The sequence below is a fragment of the Homalodisca vitripennis genome, chromosome 3 (assembly GCF_021130785.1).
Source record: "Homalodisca vitripennis isolate AUS2020 chromosome 3, UT_GWSS_2.1, whole genome shotgun sequence".
Lineage (NCBI taxonomy): Eukaryota > Metazoa > Arthropoda > Insecta > Hemiptera > Cicadellidae > Homalodisca > Homalodisca vitripennis.
Window position 1 is genome coordinate 4,953,187 of NC_060209.1, and position 18,711 is coordinate 4,971,897.

At 33.3% G+C, this 18,711-nt stretch overlaps 1 protein-coding gene across 1 annotated transcript in view; it reads right to left on the minus strand.

Moving 5' to 3' along the window:
• Positions 1 to 15,512, minus strand: part of LOC124356543 (KIF-binding protein) — a 40,852-nt gene extending 25,340 nt beyond the window's left edge. The window contains exons 1-3 of the mRNA XM_046807606.1: positions 15,232 to 15,512; positions 10,164 to 10,583; positions 3,067 to 3,313 (exon numbers count right to left, since the gene is read on the minus strand). Coding sequence (XP_046663562.1) covers positions 3,067 to 3,313; positions 10,164 to 10,582 — 666 coding nt within the window. The 5' untranslated portion in view covers position 10,583; positions 15,232 to 15,512. The remainder of the gene's footprint in view (positions 1 to 3,066; positions 3,314 to 10,163; positions 10,584 to 15,231) is intronic.
• Positions 15,513 to 18,711: the final 3,199 nt, after the last annotated feature.

Below are 18,711 nucleotides of genomic sequence, written 5' to 3' on the forward strand. Positions count from 1 at the left end.
TTTATTTCAGGATTATATATTCCTTGCTTAGTTACATATTTAGGTTAGAAACATTAATTTAGAATAATAACTAGACTACTATAAACATTCACCATTACTGGTTCAAGATTGCCTGGTTAAAGTGGTAAGTCAATAGTCAAGTGTGCTTTATTCATGAACATTAAGAACAGAATTTGCGTCAAAATTGAATTAAAAAACAATAAATATTTACAACATAAGAATTGTGTTGTCTTCTACGAAATTAACATATCTTCTAGTAGTCTCCATTCAAAAAATTCATTTAAAGAGTAAAAGGGATGATCTAGGAGCCAGTTCTTAAGAAGATTACGAAACTGTTGTTTCTTGGACATTTTCAGGTTGGAGGAAAAGGTGTTCCACATCTTGGCTGCTGCGTAGCTGGGTTTCTTCTCTGTCATAATACGATGGTGTATAGGGAGGCAATAGTTAGCCGAGTGTCTTGTATAGTCGTTATGGAACTGAACTGCGTTCTTCATGGAATCAGGTGATTTCAGGTGTAGGTATGTGATGACTTCCAAGATATACAGGTTAACCACGGTTAGAATTTTCAGATCTCTGAATCTTCTTCTACAGGTTTGTCTGAGCTGGATATCTCCAAGTATTCTTATTGCACGTTTTTGTAATAGGAGTACTAGCTCTAGATTACCTCCTGTAGTGGCTCTCCAAACAGCAATACCATAGCGCAAATGAGACTCCAACAGGCTGTGGTAGGCGATCTTAGCTGTTTCAGTATCACATATACTCTTCACCCTTCTAATTACAAAGATACTTGAGCTTATCTTGTTACAAAGGGCATTAATGTGAGGAGTCCAGCTGAGGCCTTCGTCAATAATTAACCCCAAGTAGTTTGCGGTGTTAGCTATCTCAAGGTCAGATAGTCTCCCAATTTCCTCTCGGTGCTTCCCAAGGACTAGTTGTTTGGTTTTGGTCTCAAGGTTATTTTTATGACAGTACTGTACTGCCATATTAAGTGCAGTGTTGGAGACCACTTCGAGTTGTTCTGGGTTCCTGTTACCTAACAGTAAGACAGAATCGTCAGCATACATTAGTGACTCACTGTATTCTTGTAGATATCTAGGGTTGGTGAATAAAATAAAGAGGATTGGGCCCAGTACGGATCCTTGAGGGACTCCCCGAGTAATACTTTTCTGGTCAGATTTAATTCCTTGTCTGTTATGTTTTAACTCAACTAATTGTGTTCTCCTTGACAGATAGCTGTGAAACCAGTTGTAGTTAGTTCCTTGAATGCCCATTGTGGTTAGCTTGGCCATACGATGTTTGTGGCTAAGACAGTCAAATGCCTTGCTGTAATCTAGCAATACTGTGGTGGCAGTATTACCTTCCTCTAATTGGTCAACAAAGAAATCTACCAAGCTAATCAGTGCAGTGGTTGTAGACTTGCCTGCCAAGAACCCATGTTGCTGATTTGAAAGAAGTTTGTTAAACATTACATGGTCTATGAGTATAGTTAATGTTATTTTTTCGATGATCTTAGAAAATGTCGGTATCAGAGAGATTGGGCGATAATTTGATGGTTGAGTGGATGGATCCTGCTTGAACTTTGGGTAAACCTTTACCAACTTTAAGGCAGTTGGAAAGGTTCCTGAAAGATAGGATTTGTTTATTATATCTACTAGAGAGTTAATCAGTTCTTCATTACAGGTTTTCAGTAACTTGGCAGAGATTCCATTGTATCCTGAAGATGTCTTTGGTTTTAAGCCATTACCTTGGATACTTCTATACTGTTTGTCGGATGGAAAATGAGTGTAGGATCGTTAGGTCTGTCCATAGGTATTACCATCAATTTGATTAATAACCTGTCCATTTTTTTTATTATGTCTTCAGTTGTGTTTATGAAAAAATTATTGAGGGTACGACATGTGGGTTAAAAATCCACTTATTTAGTCGCCAAATATCTGGTATCAAGTGGGGCATTAGGAAATTGTATAGTTTGTACGTAATTATGATATTTGTTTTGAGATGAGAACTGTTCAGCAAGACAAAAATTGTTATTTTTGTTGGATATTTTATGTGGCTGGATGGGTTTATAATATCCCAATGTGAACACACCAGTTTTATACAAATGGCAAAAAAGTGTGTACAAGAACAGAGCAAATAGCCACAAATCCAAGACTTAACGTTGTAATACAATAAATCAAACTCCTGATTTTGTGTTGCCGTATCCCAGTGTTTTATGAAGAATGTTACAATGTTCTAGAACAGTTGAATCACTGTTTAATGATAGAGAACCCACCAATGAATAAAAGAAAGAGATCAGGACCTGACACATGGAGGGTTAAATACTTGTATGTGACACAACTCTAAAAAAAAGTCAAAGAATGTCTTATTTTACCAGGTGAAGTTCAGGTTAAGAGCCCTCTCTTAACACCCTACCTTGGGACAAATGGCTTAAAGTGACTTCTGAACTACCATCAACAGCCGGGCAGGTGAGCTGATTGCAAGGACAGGACCGTTCACCAGACACCCGCCCAAGCAGCAACAACGCTTGACATTGCTTGATTTGTTTATCTCGCGATAACCGCCGTACCCGCTACACTACGCCATTGACAAACTCTCCCTAAGGGTATGTCCACAAATGAAAAGATACTGGTACACTCACCCAAAAGAATCATGTTTACAAATTAATTATTTCTAAATACTGGTAGTTATAATTTATATTTAAATCAACTACTATACGTCAACTCTTCTTAAATGTTACACTTGAACTACACATTTATGTATTTCACTATTCCCTAACATCACTCAAAAGTGTATTTTTAACAAATCGAGCTGATACTATATTACTAATAAATGGAATGACTAATCTTTAATAATTTAACAATACAATGAACCTCAAAATTTTCAACAATTTTATCCTGTGTGAAAGAGTGAAATTAACTGGTTGAAATCCAGTTTTAAACATTTTTGCCTTGTAATGTAAATATTTAATTTAAAATTCAATTATAGAACATACAAGTATTTAAAAACTCTCATGCTTTTAAACTGTAGTAACTTGCATTTTAAATAGACAAAGACATGAGTACTGACCTTGCTCTCCAATTGACGTTTGAGAGTGTTATGACAATAGACGGCAGACTTAAGAGGGTTACCGAGGGTTCCGTATACCTGTGCCAGGTAGTACAGGGTGAGAGTATGCACCTTCTCCAGTGGACTGTCACCCTTAGTCTGCGCAGGGGTTTGGTCCGGAGAAGTAAACAAGGCGTATACATCTACCGGCTGTTCCTCCACCTGGTCTGTGTAGTCATTATACAGCTGTTCAGCCTGCTGTAGGTACCTGTTTATAATACAATACAAATGTCTTCAAGAAGTGGATATTGGGAATACACTAAAATATTGTTAAATAATTTTATTTGTTGTAAAATAGATTTTTTACAAAAATGCTAATACCATGTATTCTAAGAAAGTTGCTCATGAAAATAAAACAGCGATAATGCAGAATGAATTTCAAATGAGTTCTCTACAGGATTATTGATAATGTTGACACTGTTTACTTTTACTAGGGTTCTCTGGAAAGTAAGTTATATTTAGTTGTTAAAAGAGCACCACATATATTTTACAATGTATTTAGATATTTTATTCATAACCTAAATTCAAAAATATCATATGTTTCTACATATTCACCATAGATTTCTAAACGTTACCATTCACTGTTATTTGGCTTATTATGAACCTCTCCACCTGTGATGCAAGTGTTTCAGCCTGTGCCTGTTCATTTTTAGTTACTATATTTGCAATTACACATTCAAATATAAAGTTTGACTGACAAAACACGGGGATATCAACCTAAATAATAAAATGATCACAGGATTAATGCAAAATATAAAAATACCAGTGTAACAGTAGTAAAAGTTCAACCAAAAAGTAAGAAATAGCAGATCAAAGAGCGCTACATGCCCACAAGTCCTATCACAGCCTTGGAACTGCTGTTCCTGATTCAGAAGGGTCCACATGGTCTGCTAAATATATACTATAAATATGTTAATTACATACACAAGGCGTACCAGATCACATGGAAGCTTCCAAATCAAGAGATGTGTGTTTGCAGTTCCAAGTCTGTCTGATCAATTGCAAGTTCATTATTTTTATAACAATAACAAGTTTGACTAGTAAAGTTTTTATTTTGTTTAAAATGTATTCAACCACAAAGTGTTTAGAGTAATTGCATAATGGTTTTGATCCCAGGGTTTTGCCCCTAGTCTCAATGGACATAAAAAGCCATCCTCTGTTATTAATCGTCATATAGAACTTTCATTCCAATTTTTGTTTTATATATATATATAAAATCACGAGGCGTATATATTAGGTGTGTAAAAAACAGCTATTTCACTCGGCTTCACCACCATTGCCCTGACAAGCACCAAAAACAAATTTTACCATGCCATTTACTTCTAGAACCTTTATATAAATTTTGGTTAAAGTTCATCCAAACAACAAGGCATATATTTTAGTTTCATAAGAAACCTCGTTACCTAGATTAGAAATCTGCCTAGCAGTTTTTTTATATAAAATAACAGAACTCGTCCACTCTCAAAGATTCAATAGCAGGTTGTGGTATTACTCACAATGTTAAGACATTGTCTACAGGTTTAACCAAAGTACATATCACCAGAACACAACACACAGCATTCTTGTAAATCATGCCATACTTGGAATTGAATTGAATTTTATTAATGGCTTTAGAGCAATCAATAATAGAAATTTATAATTCTTAGTCCCTCAAATTATATTCACTCAACATATTCAGATCATAAAAACTGTATACATTTTTAACAATCCTACAAAAATTTTAAATTTTGAAGGACACTCCTAAAACAATTTTAACAATTTACAAAAACTTATTTTTTTTAAGATTTAAATAATTGATATGGTTGTATGATTTAGTTTAAACAATCTACGGTTATACTAGCTAGTTTAAACAATCTATACGGTTATACTAGCTAGTTTAAACAATCTATACAGTTATACTAGCTAGTTTAAACAATCTATTTGGTTATACTTGCTAGTTTAAACAATCTATACGGTTTTACTTGCTAGTTTAAACAATCTATACTGTTATACTTGCTAGTTTAAACAATCTATTCTGTTAAACTAGCTAGTTTAAACAATTGATATACTAGGTACTTTATCCCTTATCAACCCAAGTAATGAAGTGAGAGTACCACACTCGGGAGTAAATACTGACGTATCCACATGACACCACTAGGCTGATATGGGTTAATATGAAGACATTACCTAAAATAAATACATAAAGACTAGTCTCAGTTTAATTTTTTTAATTTCTTGAGTTTTATATTTGTTTTTGTTTTAAGCAATTGAGCCTAAATTAGGCTATTGTATTAACTCTGAGAGAAAAAAAAGTGACCACCTCCCTCCCAGATAGCATAAGTGTAGAAGGAGAGATATACAGTACACCTGACAGTATTGCCAACTCTCTAAACAAGTTTTTTTCCACAATAGCAGAGAAAACACTTTATCATAGTAAGAACCAACATGGAAACACTATAGAATCTGACACGCAGCACCCATTTGACCAAAAACTGCAGTTCTCTAACGCCACTGAAGAAGAAGTAAGAAACATTATTAATACAATGAAAGCAAAAACTTCACCTGGAGAAGATGAAGTAACTTCTATAGTCATTAAATTCTGTAAAAACGAAATTATAGCACCCCTCACAACACTAATCAACAAATCCCTAAATGAAGGCATCTGCCTAAGCTGTCTGAAAGTGGCCAAGGTCCACCCTAAGCATAAAAGCGGCAAAACTACTAAAGCAGTCAACTACTGGCCCATATCACTGACATCAAATTTCTCAAAAATCTTATAACAAGTAGTACTTGGCAGACTTACACAGCATCTCTAACAGCATAACCTTCTGACTACTAGACAACATGGATTCATCAAGAACAGGTCAACAACAACAGCGGTAACACAGCTTGTTGAAAGCATTATTGATAAACTGGAACATGGCCAAATAGCAACCAGCATACTGCTTGATTTCAGTAAAGCATTCAACTGCATTGATCATAATCTTATTTTAGAAAAACTTAATATCCTAGGTATAACAGGAAAAGAAGCAAAATGGTTTAAAAGCTACCTGAGTGACAGAAAACAACTAGTAGAGCTCACCTGTAAGGTAAACAACAAAATACAGAGAGTAAAATCTGAAGCTTTATCAGTGTGCAGAGGCGTTCCACAGGGATCTGTACTTGGAAAAGTGCTTTACATACTTCTAGCTAATGACTTTCCTAAATACCTAGAGGAATATTGTGAAGCAGTAATGTTTGCTGATGACACTGCCCTAATTATCGCCAACAAAAAAATGGAAGACCTTGAAGTAAGCAGTCATATTGCTTTCAATATGGCAAAACAGTACTGCTACAAAAATGACCTAGTGCTTAATGAGGCAAAAACTAATCAACTCATATTCACAACAGTTTCAAATAACTAGAGTTGTTAATAACAAACTGTAAAATATGATGTACAAATAATTTGCCTTAATGAACACAACATAAAAAATTCTAATCAAACTTTTTTAAATAAATAAAATGGTTTTTAAATTAACTGACGGATTTTTTAGAAATAGATCTAGGGGAGGGTCTTGCATTCTAATTAAAAACCATTTACAGGGTACTCCTAGACCGGATCTCTCAATCCTAAATGAAGAGTTCATCTTTGAAGGATCATTTACAGAAATCAAATCTCTGAATTGTTTAATTGTGGCAATATACAGAACACCAGGCTACTCAAATGACTAACCTCTTTATACATAAATTAAAACTTTTAATGCAAATACTTGAAAAGGATTCAAAAACAAAATTTGTAGCTATTGCTTCAGACTTTAATATTAATTTGTTACAAAAATGATAAATTTTCAGAATCATTTCAGGATTTAGCAAAACAATTTGGATATAAGATAAATAATAGAGAACCAACTCAAATAACTGATACAACAATGAGTTGTATAGATAACATATTAACCAGTTTAAAATGGGACAGTAGCAGTGTTCTCAACACAGATCCTGGCCTCTCAGACCCATAATGTACTTATCGTTTCCTTACCATACTCAAACAATTCTCAAAATTATAAAAAAACCAACAAAATATATCAGAATATATAATGGAGACAATTCATTTTGTTTCTTAATAAACTTAGACCGCGAAATGAATGAATTCCATTTCCTGGATTGTGTAGAAGCAAAATTATAAGTGTTTTTCTTTCTCCATAAATTTTATATCTTGTATGAATGAGGCTTTTCCTTTAAAGACTGTTAAAGTAAATAATATGAAAAAAATAAAATGGATTACGGAAGGGTATAAAAACGTCTGCTAAGAGAAAAAAGAGAGTTACATGTCATAGCCAAAACAAACAAAGATCCAAAATTCCAAAACTATGTTAAGAACTACAAAAAGTGTTTTTAAAAAAGTAGTAAACAAAGCAAAAAATTATAGCAAATGAAAATTTTATAATCAATGCAAAAAATAAGTCAAAAGCCACTTGGGCCATTGTGAAAAAAGAGCTAGGAGTACAATGTAGCAGGGATGACAAAATCATTTTAAGCATTAATGGCGATGAGATAAGAAACCCCCGTGCACTTGCTGAACAGTTTAATGCCCATTTTGCTAACGTTGTTGATACGCTACATATACCAAAAACACATAACATTAATGCTAGATCAGTAAACAAACTACCAGAATTAGATTTTCTTCATTTTGTATCAGTTACTGAGGTAGAAAAGATAATTCTTGGTTTAAACAATAGTAAGGCATGTGGCTGGGATGGCATAACCCATATCTTTACTGAAACTTTCGTCCAAAATAATAAGCCCAATATTGACCAGGATAAAATAAACCAGTCATTCCTCTTAGGACATTTCCCAGATAAACTAAAGTTGTCTGAAATCATACCTGTATATAAAAAGAAAGACTCCCCTAAGGACATCTCAAACTATCGACCTATCTCTTTATTGAGCAACATTTCAAAAGTCTTTGAAAAGGCAGTACATTCTAGATTAACAAAATTTTTAGAAAGAAACCTATTAATATGTGATGAGCAGTATGGTTTCAGAAAGAAACAGAAATACAGAGTTAGCTATGGTTTCGTTTGTAAATAGTGTTTCAACTTCCTTGGATCAGTCAAAGTATACCGCAGGTATATTTTGTGACTTATCAAAAGCCTTTGATTGCGTAAATCATAAATTGCTCCTCTCAAAATTATATCAAATTGGGAATTAGGGGTCTAGCATTGGATTATCTGCAATCATATCTTAATAACAGGAAACAAAGAACCATTATCAATGAGAATTCGCAAAGAGTCACATCAGATTGGGAAAATATTCTTTATGGTGTCCCTCAAGCCTCTATTTTAGGGCCTACCCTTTTTTCTTATATATATTAATAATTTACCAATCGACATACCAAACAAACAATTTATTTTATTTGCAGATGATACAAATGTTCTTATTACAGAAAAAAACTTTTTCAATATGGAGGAATCTATAACAAGAACTCTTCAGTTGTTAGAAAATTGTTTAATTCTACTGGACTTCTGTTAAAATCAAACTAAAACCAATATAATAAATTTCAGACCTAGTAACAATGGTAATAGCTTCTTAGAAAATTCTGGATTAAATCTAGTGGACTCTCACAAATTTTTAGGTATCAAAATTGACAAAAACTTACAATTGGAAAATGCCATGTAAACCACCTTGTAAACAAATTGAGTTCGTTCCGATTTGCAATGAAGATTTTTGGTAGAATCCGTATCTATAAAACACATGTAAAATTGTATACTTTGGCATATATTCAGTCAATTCTTAAGTATGGTATAGTAATATGGGGATCATCTCCTGATTTTGAAAAAGTTTTCATGGCACAAAAAGCAGTGGTAAGAGCAATGATGGGAGCAAACTTCAGAGAAAGCTGCCGTCCTATATTTAAAAAAGCAAAAATACTTACACTGCCATGTTTATACATATTGGACATTTTAAATCTGGTCCACAAACATCCAAATCTTTATAGTTCATACACAAACCAGCATACCTATAACACCAGAACAATAAGGATCTTTTGTTGTTTCCAATTCATAAAACTACCTTATTAGAGAAAAGTCCTTTATATATGGGTATTCGTGTGTTACAATAGTTTGCCAACACCATTAAAACATCTTGAAGAAGCTCAATTTCATAAATGTATTAAAAAAATATTATTGAAAAAAGCCTATTATAGTACAGATGAGATATTAAATGACAAGACAATTATATTTTAAATAAAAAATAAATTTATATAAACATCCCAGAACATGCACAAGCATAAAAGTGTGTATGTTGAATACTTCTGTCTTACTTTTAGGAAATTTTCACTGTTTTACTTTTAAATTTAACATTGTTTATTAAATTATGCACCTGTTTGTATTACAAATTGTAATAATGTTCAAATGTAATGTGCAATAAAGACTTTGACTTTGACTTTGATAATTATTGTGGACTACCAGAACTAGAAACTGTGTCATCAAATAAGTACTTAGGCATCATACTGGATAACACCCTTTCCTGGACCTCACATGTGGACCATCTATGTCAAAAACTAAACTGCGGGCTATATGCTGTGCGAAGATTAGTGCAGATAAGTGACAAAGCAACAGCGCTGACTGCCTATTACTCATTGTTTGAATCACATCTAAGATATGGGCTCGTAGTTTGGGGAGGCACAAGCGCAACAAATCTGCAAAGGGTGTTAGTAATACAAAAAAGAGCAATACGAACATTAAAAGGACTAAAACCACAAGACTCCTGCAGGGAAGCTTTTAAAGATTTTAACATTTTGACAATAACCTCACTATACATACGTGAAGTTATAATATATGCTTTAAGATCAGACCAAGCCAGATTGGTGGATCAACATAACTACAACACCCGACACAGACACAACTTTCAACTACAGGCACATCGACTCAGCTTGTATGAAAAGAAGCCTTCTTATCGAGGTGCTGCCTTCTTTAACCGGCTACGGTATATGTGAATAAAGATTGATTTGATTTATACATGGCACAGGAAAGCCTCCAACAAAAAAGATATGAAATTATTGTATTTAACCTACAACTGTACATAACAACTAAACTAATTACCCATGTGATTTTGTGCCATCAGATCTCTGTGACCAGAGCAGCCCTAATTGATTCAGAGCTCTCAGTACAATCAAGACTTTCTTCGGATGCATGGACTGATCTTCCATGCAGGCTAAACAGTTCATCAGGTGTTCCTCTCCCGTCGCCAACTCCTCAGTTTCCAAGGCCACAATTCCCAGCAGTAACAACACACTTCCGTACATGGCTTCTATTTCCTCAAACAGTGGGTCACTCGACCGAACACTGTCTTTTAAGTTCGTCAAACACGACTTCATATCACTTAATATTTCCCTTGCAGCATATTTAGACTTGTACGGTTCCGTCTCTGGATCACGTTTGCTCTCTTCCTCCAACAGATTTTGTACTTTTTCACACTTTTCTCTCAACTCTATAAGTAAATCTTCACTGACTTCAGTCATCCTACAACACACAATAAAGGAAAGTGAGTCATAATACAGTCAAACAGTTGATGAAAAATAACATTTACAAACATTGAGTAGAACTAGATATAAATCATAAAGGCAGAAAACAATATAGTTGGTGATAGTATAAATTTATACATAATTTACTACAGACTAATACTTAAAATAAGAAGAAAGAAGTGCATGGTAGGATAATATCTAAAACTAAAGTTACAACATTGTTTAACAGTTTAACAGTAATTGTTGAGGCAGTTGGTATACAATGCCTCAACAATTTTGTAGAAATTTGTAGGTAGAATTTGTACTAGTAATAAATTTGCCTGTTGTTTTTGTAGACCCAAAGATACAAACAATTCAGTAAAACATGTATTCCTTTCCGGTATTTATTTTAATTTCAAGAACCTTTTTTAAAGATAAGCTATGTGTTTTGTTGCATAGATTATTGTTCATTTGAAAAAGAACTCAATTGAATAGAGAAACAGATATTTGTAATCTTTAAGAACTCTAGTTAATGAGTTTGCTTCTCTTCCAACATCGTTTGCAAATGATGCATCTTCATGAAGGTTCTAGAGAGCTGGCTTTACTTAAAAGATTTGATATGTTACAAAATACGTCAATTCTTGCTTCCCATTGTGTAACATAAAGTTGTTTTAAAGTCAGAGAAGTGGATCATGTAGAAAGGCTATTCAAGAACACTATCTAGCGTTTGGTTTATGAACTAAAGAATAGAATAAATAGAAACACTGTACGGTTCAAAATAGAGTAAGAGTGGGACTGATGACTCGGCCGCATTGATTATCACTAAATTTAACCTATGGCTGGTGCATGGAACAAACGATGCTCCTTTATTTTTACTTAAAACTTGTTCCTGCACACCAGAATGCTTCACCTTCACCCTTAATATTGGACTAATTGTCATATCCTTGGCCTCTGCAATTTCTAATTTCAAGCCAATAGTTTTCTTGTTTTCTCAGTTGCACTACTCTATTTTTACACACAGTGACCTTGCTCTTGCCTTCAATACAGGAGCAGAGTTTTCATACAAGAGGCAGCATGTTTACGAAGTCTGCTGAGGAAAAAAAACCAGAATATATGACAAATAAAATTTTGTTTAAAAAATCTTAAATGCTGATACATGGAAAATCACAGAGATACAAAAAATAAAGCTAACATTTTGCTAAGAAGCAGTGTTAATTTGATAACTGATCACAGTGTTATTGCCAATCAGTTTAATGAACATTTTAAAGGCACCCCTGAACCATTGGCTATTCATTTTAGTAAGCTGAGTTACTATTTCAAGGGTCAAAGAATTGAAAGCAGCATGTTTCTTCTCAACCTCTGAAAAGGAGATTGTTAAAATAATAAAGAACTTCAAGAATAGTTTTGCAGTTGATCGGGATTGCATAAGTAATAATTTATTAAAGAATATTGCAAATACTATAGCACAATCTCTGTCATCTATAATTGATACAAGTTATAAATCAGGGATTTTTTCAGATAGTCTTAAAATTTCTAAAATCGTGCATATTTTTAAAAATAAGAGCAAATGCTCAAAAATTAGGCCAGTAGCACTTCTTCCTGTTATTTCTAAAGTTTTTGTGAAAGCTATCTGTAATAGGTTAGTTGATTTTTAGAAACTAAGAGCATACTTTTTGTAACATAGATTCACTAGGGGAAAATCCACTTTGTCAGCCATAATCAACTTTCTTAATGAAATTATGAAAGAAATAAAAAATGAATGGTGATTATATTTATGGTGTGCTTCAGGATTTACAAAAAGCTTTTGACTTGTAAATTTAAATATTTTGCTTGATAAATTAGAAAACTATGGAATTATAGGGCACCTCATGATTTGCTGAATCTTACTCAGTCTGCCAGAACCACTTTGTTACCATAAAAAATGATCAGGTAAAGTCATATCTGGAAAAGAGAGACAGAGAGAGAGAGAATCTTCATTTCAAAATCGTCAAGATTTGAAATAGTGTTATAACAATCAATAAAACATAAGGTCATGAATACAAAAATTAAATTAAATTAGTTATTCCAGTGTTTCCCAGGTGAGGAACTCATTGATGATATAGAATGGTCTGTCCAGGAGCCAGTTCACAGGCTATGTTTCAGCACCTTCGGGTCATTACCTTGATGTCTTCTGGCAGTTGATTGAAAAACTTGGCACCAGCACAAAAAGGTTTCTTTTCAAACAGCTTCTTTGTGTGAGTTGGGAGGCTAAAGTTCTCTGCATATCTTGTGTTGTAGGTATATTGATCACCATTTCACTGAAGGTTTTTGGAGGTGGCTAACACTGTGGCTTCTAGTTCATATAATTAATTTATAGCTCTTATTAGTCTCCATTCCTTGAAAACCTCTCTGCAACCTCTCTGAATATATATATATATATATATATATATATATATATATATATATATATAACATATATACAAGACTAAGAAACCTACTATGGTCAAAATATGTCTATTTCGGCCATTTAAGAAACTTCCGGAGTAATATATTTATGATACCACAGTTGTTTTCCTTGTTCCCTTGCTCAATAAAATATATACATATGAAGGTCTTGGAAACCAACATCGATCAAACGGTATCTACTTCAGGTCTAAAGTATTTTTGATGCTATATTTTAGTTTGCTTTCCTGCACCAATCAAAAACATATATACATACTAGGGTTCAAAAGACAACTTTGCTCAAAAATCATTTACTTCTGACACTTGTAATTTACATTTGTATAAGGAGAGAGTAAAAATGCCTCTCAAAGTTCATGTATTATTTTTAATTAATCATTTGATAGGTCTTGCATGATAAGTCTTTTTTCCAGACAGTGTAGACTGGAGAAGAATGGCTCTGGTGAGGCATGTCAGTCTCCATTCCTGCTTTTTTTTTACACCACAGAGAGCCTAAAATTTCATATTATGATGTAAAGGAAGCCGACCAGTTTTAAATAGCCTACCTAATATACTCACAGACCTTCATTTTTTTCAAATAGAGATTGTAATTTGCTCACAAGTGTTTACCATAAAATTAAATGGAGAACCAATTTCAAGAGTTAGGATATTCTTTAGTAAATTTTATACTTGTTTTGGGACCAAAACTTCCAAAATATGCAACAAATAGAACGTTAGTAAATGTTTACTTTAGCCACTTCACTACATTTTTTGTTTTTTTCAAAAAGAAAATGGTTAAAAATTAAATTTTAGAAACAAAAAACAATTAAACTTGGAAAGGCAAAACATTATAAAAAACTTGTAAAACGAACTAGTAAGAGAACAGACTAGGCTGACAGTAATACTTCCGGCCACCAGCGTGAGTTATGGCAGCACCTTCGGTAAAGAACAAAAAACATCCCTCAAGATAGTAACGATCAGATCAGTAAAATATAAAACACAAACCAGCAGATCATTAATGATTGACAGCTAAAAATAAACTCACCTAACCATATTATTCAAAGTAGTACGGCAATAGCCGACAGTGAAGTATACAGAATTCAAATGCCCAATACAAAGTAAAAGAAAACAACACAATGTCTTTTCTGTCAATTATGACACTATAATAGTAGTCTTTAAAATACACTACGACACACATTTTTACATTGACTATGCACAAAAAGAGGGTAGGGTCCAATAAGCGGACCCGGTTTTTTATATCGAAGAATATAATCATCGATACCTAATATTCGCATATCGGATCATAGACTATCAATCGATATAAAAGTAATAACAATCATATGTTTAAATTAAAATGTGAATTTAATGATAACAAATAATAAATGAACATAACCAAAATCAGGGAAACTCATAACTTTAACTAAATGAAACAGAACGAAAACGTTTTTACTAAAGTTGTGTCCACCATTACCTTCTTTTTTTGCATCTGAAGACGACCATGTTAGCTCCTCTGACAGTTACATTTGTTACCTTTCCACAAATATCACATAATGGATTCTTAGGTACTAACCCAACATCCTGAAGCCATAAAAAACATATTTTATCGTCTTTTAAAGCAATTTCGTGAAGCTTCCTAAGATTGACGGCCATTTCAATACACAATGATACGTGAAATTTAAAATATTACCTTAATTGTATTATTTGAAAGTGTTTACAGCTGTTCATATAGATTATTTAAGTTGTTAAAAAATAATTCATCAGTATCGATTGATTATATCGATGGTTATGATTAAGTAATATCGTTTGCCAATTTCGATATAAAAAAACCGGGTCCGCTTATTGGACCCTACCCTTTTAAGAAATTGTTAACATTAATTTTAGGTACGCTAAAGTAAACATTTCAAATAGTTGATTTTCCAAATATATAGCAGACATCAGTAAAGAATATGCATAACGAATACAGCAGCACCCACAAATTGTGGATTATGTCCTTATTGGTTTAATTTCAACAGAGCTCTTTGTCAAAACTCTATTATTGGAAGTAACCTAAATGACAATTTTCTGCTGATCCATGATGAGGTTTCCTAAAAATATACAATATTTTCAAATTAGGCCTAAATATCTCTTCAAATATAAACAATTAGGAATAATAAATAACATATTATATATTTCAGAGAATGACAACGGAAATTCCGGCTATGCATAAACCATAGTTAGGCTACCCTGTTAACAAATCAGATTTAACTTGCCTGATTATATTCTTCAGAATTCGAGCTGGAACAAAAACAACAAATGCTTCTTAAGTTCAAATTAAAACAAATCTTTAAATGATTCACACAGTAACTTTGTGTAAACTATTGGTAATAGCCCACTTTTTATACTAACATAACCTCAAGTTTTTTGGTTTCGTTCAACTCAGTTTTATTTTGACTTACAGACAAGTGTCAAATTCAAATAAATGAAACTAGTCTTATTTGACGGCTTTGTACATAGACCATAGAATGAAGAGTATTGATAAAACACCTGTAGTGTCAAAGGCTGTAAAATCCTTGTCCTTGTGTGCAAAGAGTAAAAAGATCCTTCTTCTACGCTCTATTCCATCGGGCTTCTAACGACAGACTACAAAAAGAAATTTACTGTTTGCCCTCAGGCTTAGTATACAGTACCATTTTATAAAGCTTGTAGAACACACATGCGTGTTGCGTCAGCACACTCGAGAGTGGAGTGAGGGTACTCTACAAGCTGAGCCCTGTTAATATAAATAGGCGAAGTAGCAGTATCATTGTCTCATCAGCTGCGCAATTGAGTGCACTACGATATGATAGACACGATCTCTAAGTAGGGCGGAGCAACCGAGTTTTCCACATATAACCTAGCTATGGCAGGAAGGATTGATTCAGTTGAATTTTGAGTTTAGCTCCTGTTTACCTTCTTTTCTTGTGTACCTGATGAGACAATGAGACTACCTCTTTGCCCATTTATATGTGTCTCTGATGTTGAAACGACGTAAATGCTTCGTTTTGAGCTTCGTCTAAGAAGGTGAACTGTAGCTAAACTCAAAATTCAATTGAATCAACCCTTCCTATGTCTGTACCGGGTACTTTTGGTTTGTGGTAACTTGTACTCTCTGTACGTAGAAGTAACCGGTACAAAGAGAATCTTTGCAGAAGTCCCGGCGAAATCGGTTATAACAGTAGTGAGTGTACTGCCGAGCTATGAACAGTTTTATACTGTGTCAGCTTGTTACCATTCATTGCCACTACAGGGCAACGCCACCCTGGGCAGTCTAGCCATTGCACGTTAAAATGACCAGTTATCGGTTACAGTGAATTAACGAAATTTGCTCGATTTAATATGTATTAAAATTAAACGTTTTAGTTAGTGATTTACAAAATTACATGCCCAAGATAATGACTAAGCTACGTAATAGACCAATGCCAAATTTTAAGGACCACATGGTCGAATAAAAGTTAAGATGATAATTTAATAACAATTTGTTCCATACTATTCTTAAATTCACATAGTACAGTTACAATTACAGTACACGTGTATCTGTCTTGAATAGACATTTGGTCTAAATCTGATTACAAATTTCTGAGCTATGAATTTCAAGTTAAAGTTGAAGTTTGGTTGAAAATCGCAAAAAAACTGTATTTTTTCGCTGTTATAGATATAAAAACTGAAATGTATTCTTAGTAAACAATTTGATATGTAGAAACGCAGAAATAAACAGGCTGAATTTTAATATAACTCCAATTATTGTAGAACTATGATTTAGTTTGTGGTCAACTTCAAACTCGGATATCTGTATTTTTTTATTTGAGTGTATTATTATCCGTTTATTAGCTTCCTCTGGTGATTGGTAGTAGAGTGGTTTTACTGTAAACTGTATAGACTATAACCTGACTTTGTTCTCCTTTTATTATTTCAGAAGTACTATATTTAACGATTTTAGGACCTAGTATTTCAAAAATTTTCCCGGATCCCCCTGCTAGTACAGGGAGGTTTCCATACCCCCCGTCTCACCGGTGTTTCAGACAACTCCCAGAGAAGATTTCTGGGTTCGCTACTGGTTTTATTTTGTAATAAATGCAATAAAAATTGTACTGATTGAATTTTAATTATTAAAATTGGGTAATGTTTTAACCTATTTACTCTGGCTCTATTTAATATCATTTTAATAGGTGTTGTTGGGTAAATTCTTAAACAGAAAATCTTTACCTTTGTATTTTTGACCATCTTTTTTTTAAAAACATTGTATTTTTACGTTTTTATTTTTTTACTCCTTACTATTTTTTAGTAAACATGGAGCACCACCATTTCACTGAATGAGACGTTGTATTCAGGATCGGAATCGAAATTTAATTACTAGTTTATACAGATAAGAAAATATAACATGGAATTCCTTTTTGTAATTGGTAGTAACCATCTATTCCTAAAATTCGTATGACTGAAAACTCTGCTTTTTCTGTCCCATGAGCATTCACTTCTGGCTGGGTTATACCTTTCAGTGTAACCTGCCCTGGGTACAGCAAAAAGCGATGTCACATATGTGGGTAATCTCATAAATGTCTAGGAGCGGAACATAACAAACAGCAAATTTTTTGCGTCATATTGGAGTGAAGGGTTCAATTACAGGGAAGGTCCCATATTGAATAGACATGATATGCAATATACTTTGAAGCCGGCTTAGCTGAACGCTGAGGCAAAAATAAAAAAACATTTACATCTTCTTTTACTGAAAAGGATAATTGAATTGACTAATCTAATTCATTAAATTCTTACTCAGATCCAGAATCAATATATTAAAACACTGTTGACATAAATTTCAAATATTACGCAGCCCTATCGCGCACGAAGCTTGCATTCGCTTTAAGGTAATAATGTGGCACCTAGCAGAGAATACGTCTCTAACCTAACCTGTTCCTCACCTCGCTTCACCATTGCCTTTATTAGTGTGTGGCGGGCCTAAAATTAAACCTAGACTAGACGGCAAAGCTACTAACAACGATTGAGTTTTGTATCTTTATTCACTGTAGGGTTATTGGAAATTAATTACATTTAATAATTTTTCTACAAATCAGAAAAGACTAACCCGAAAAACTACTTGATATTCTTGACAATGCTTGAGGAAAATCTTCCCTTTACTTTATTTTTTACATTTTATATACATTAAATAATAGTCTTACAATTGTATTTACTCTGTAATCTAGATTGCAACCAAACGGTAAGTATTCTTTTTTAAATCATGTATACCATTTTATGACGTGTAATAAGAAAATACACCAAGAATGAAGAAATACGTAAAAAGAAGTTGTAATACAATTTTAAATAAATATAAATATGGAATCAAACAATACTCAGATCCAAAGCATTCATACCGTACATTCATAGTGATTCATTTCTCACGATACGGAATCGGAATCATCCATACTGGGGAAAATGGATTAGTCATACTATCTTTGACTGTACACTGTATATGGATATGGAAATGAACTATATAGTAATAAATTGCACGCTCAGATTATCTGTTATAAACACAATATAGAAAATTGTTAAATTAACTACACGAGTTTGGTATGATGAAAACGAAGACAATTAAAATATAATATTGACAAATACACAATTTAGAAATGACTGAATAATAGACATTTTAAATGTTGCCGCTCAAATTGCAGACACTCAGTCGCGGAAGAAAAACTTGAATCTGATCACAAGTAAAGTAGCTC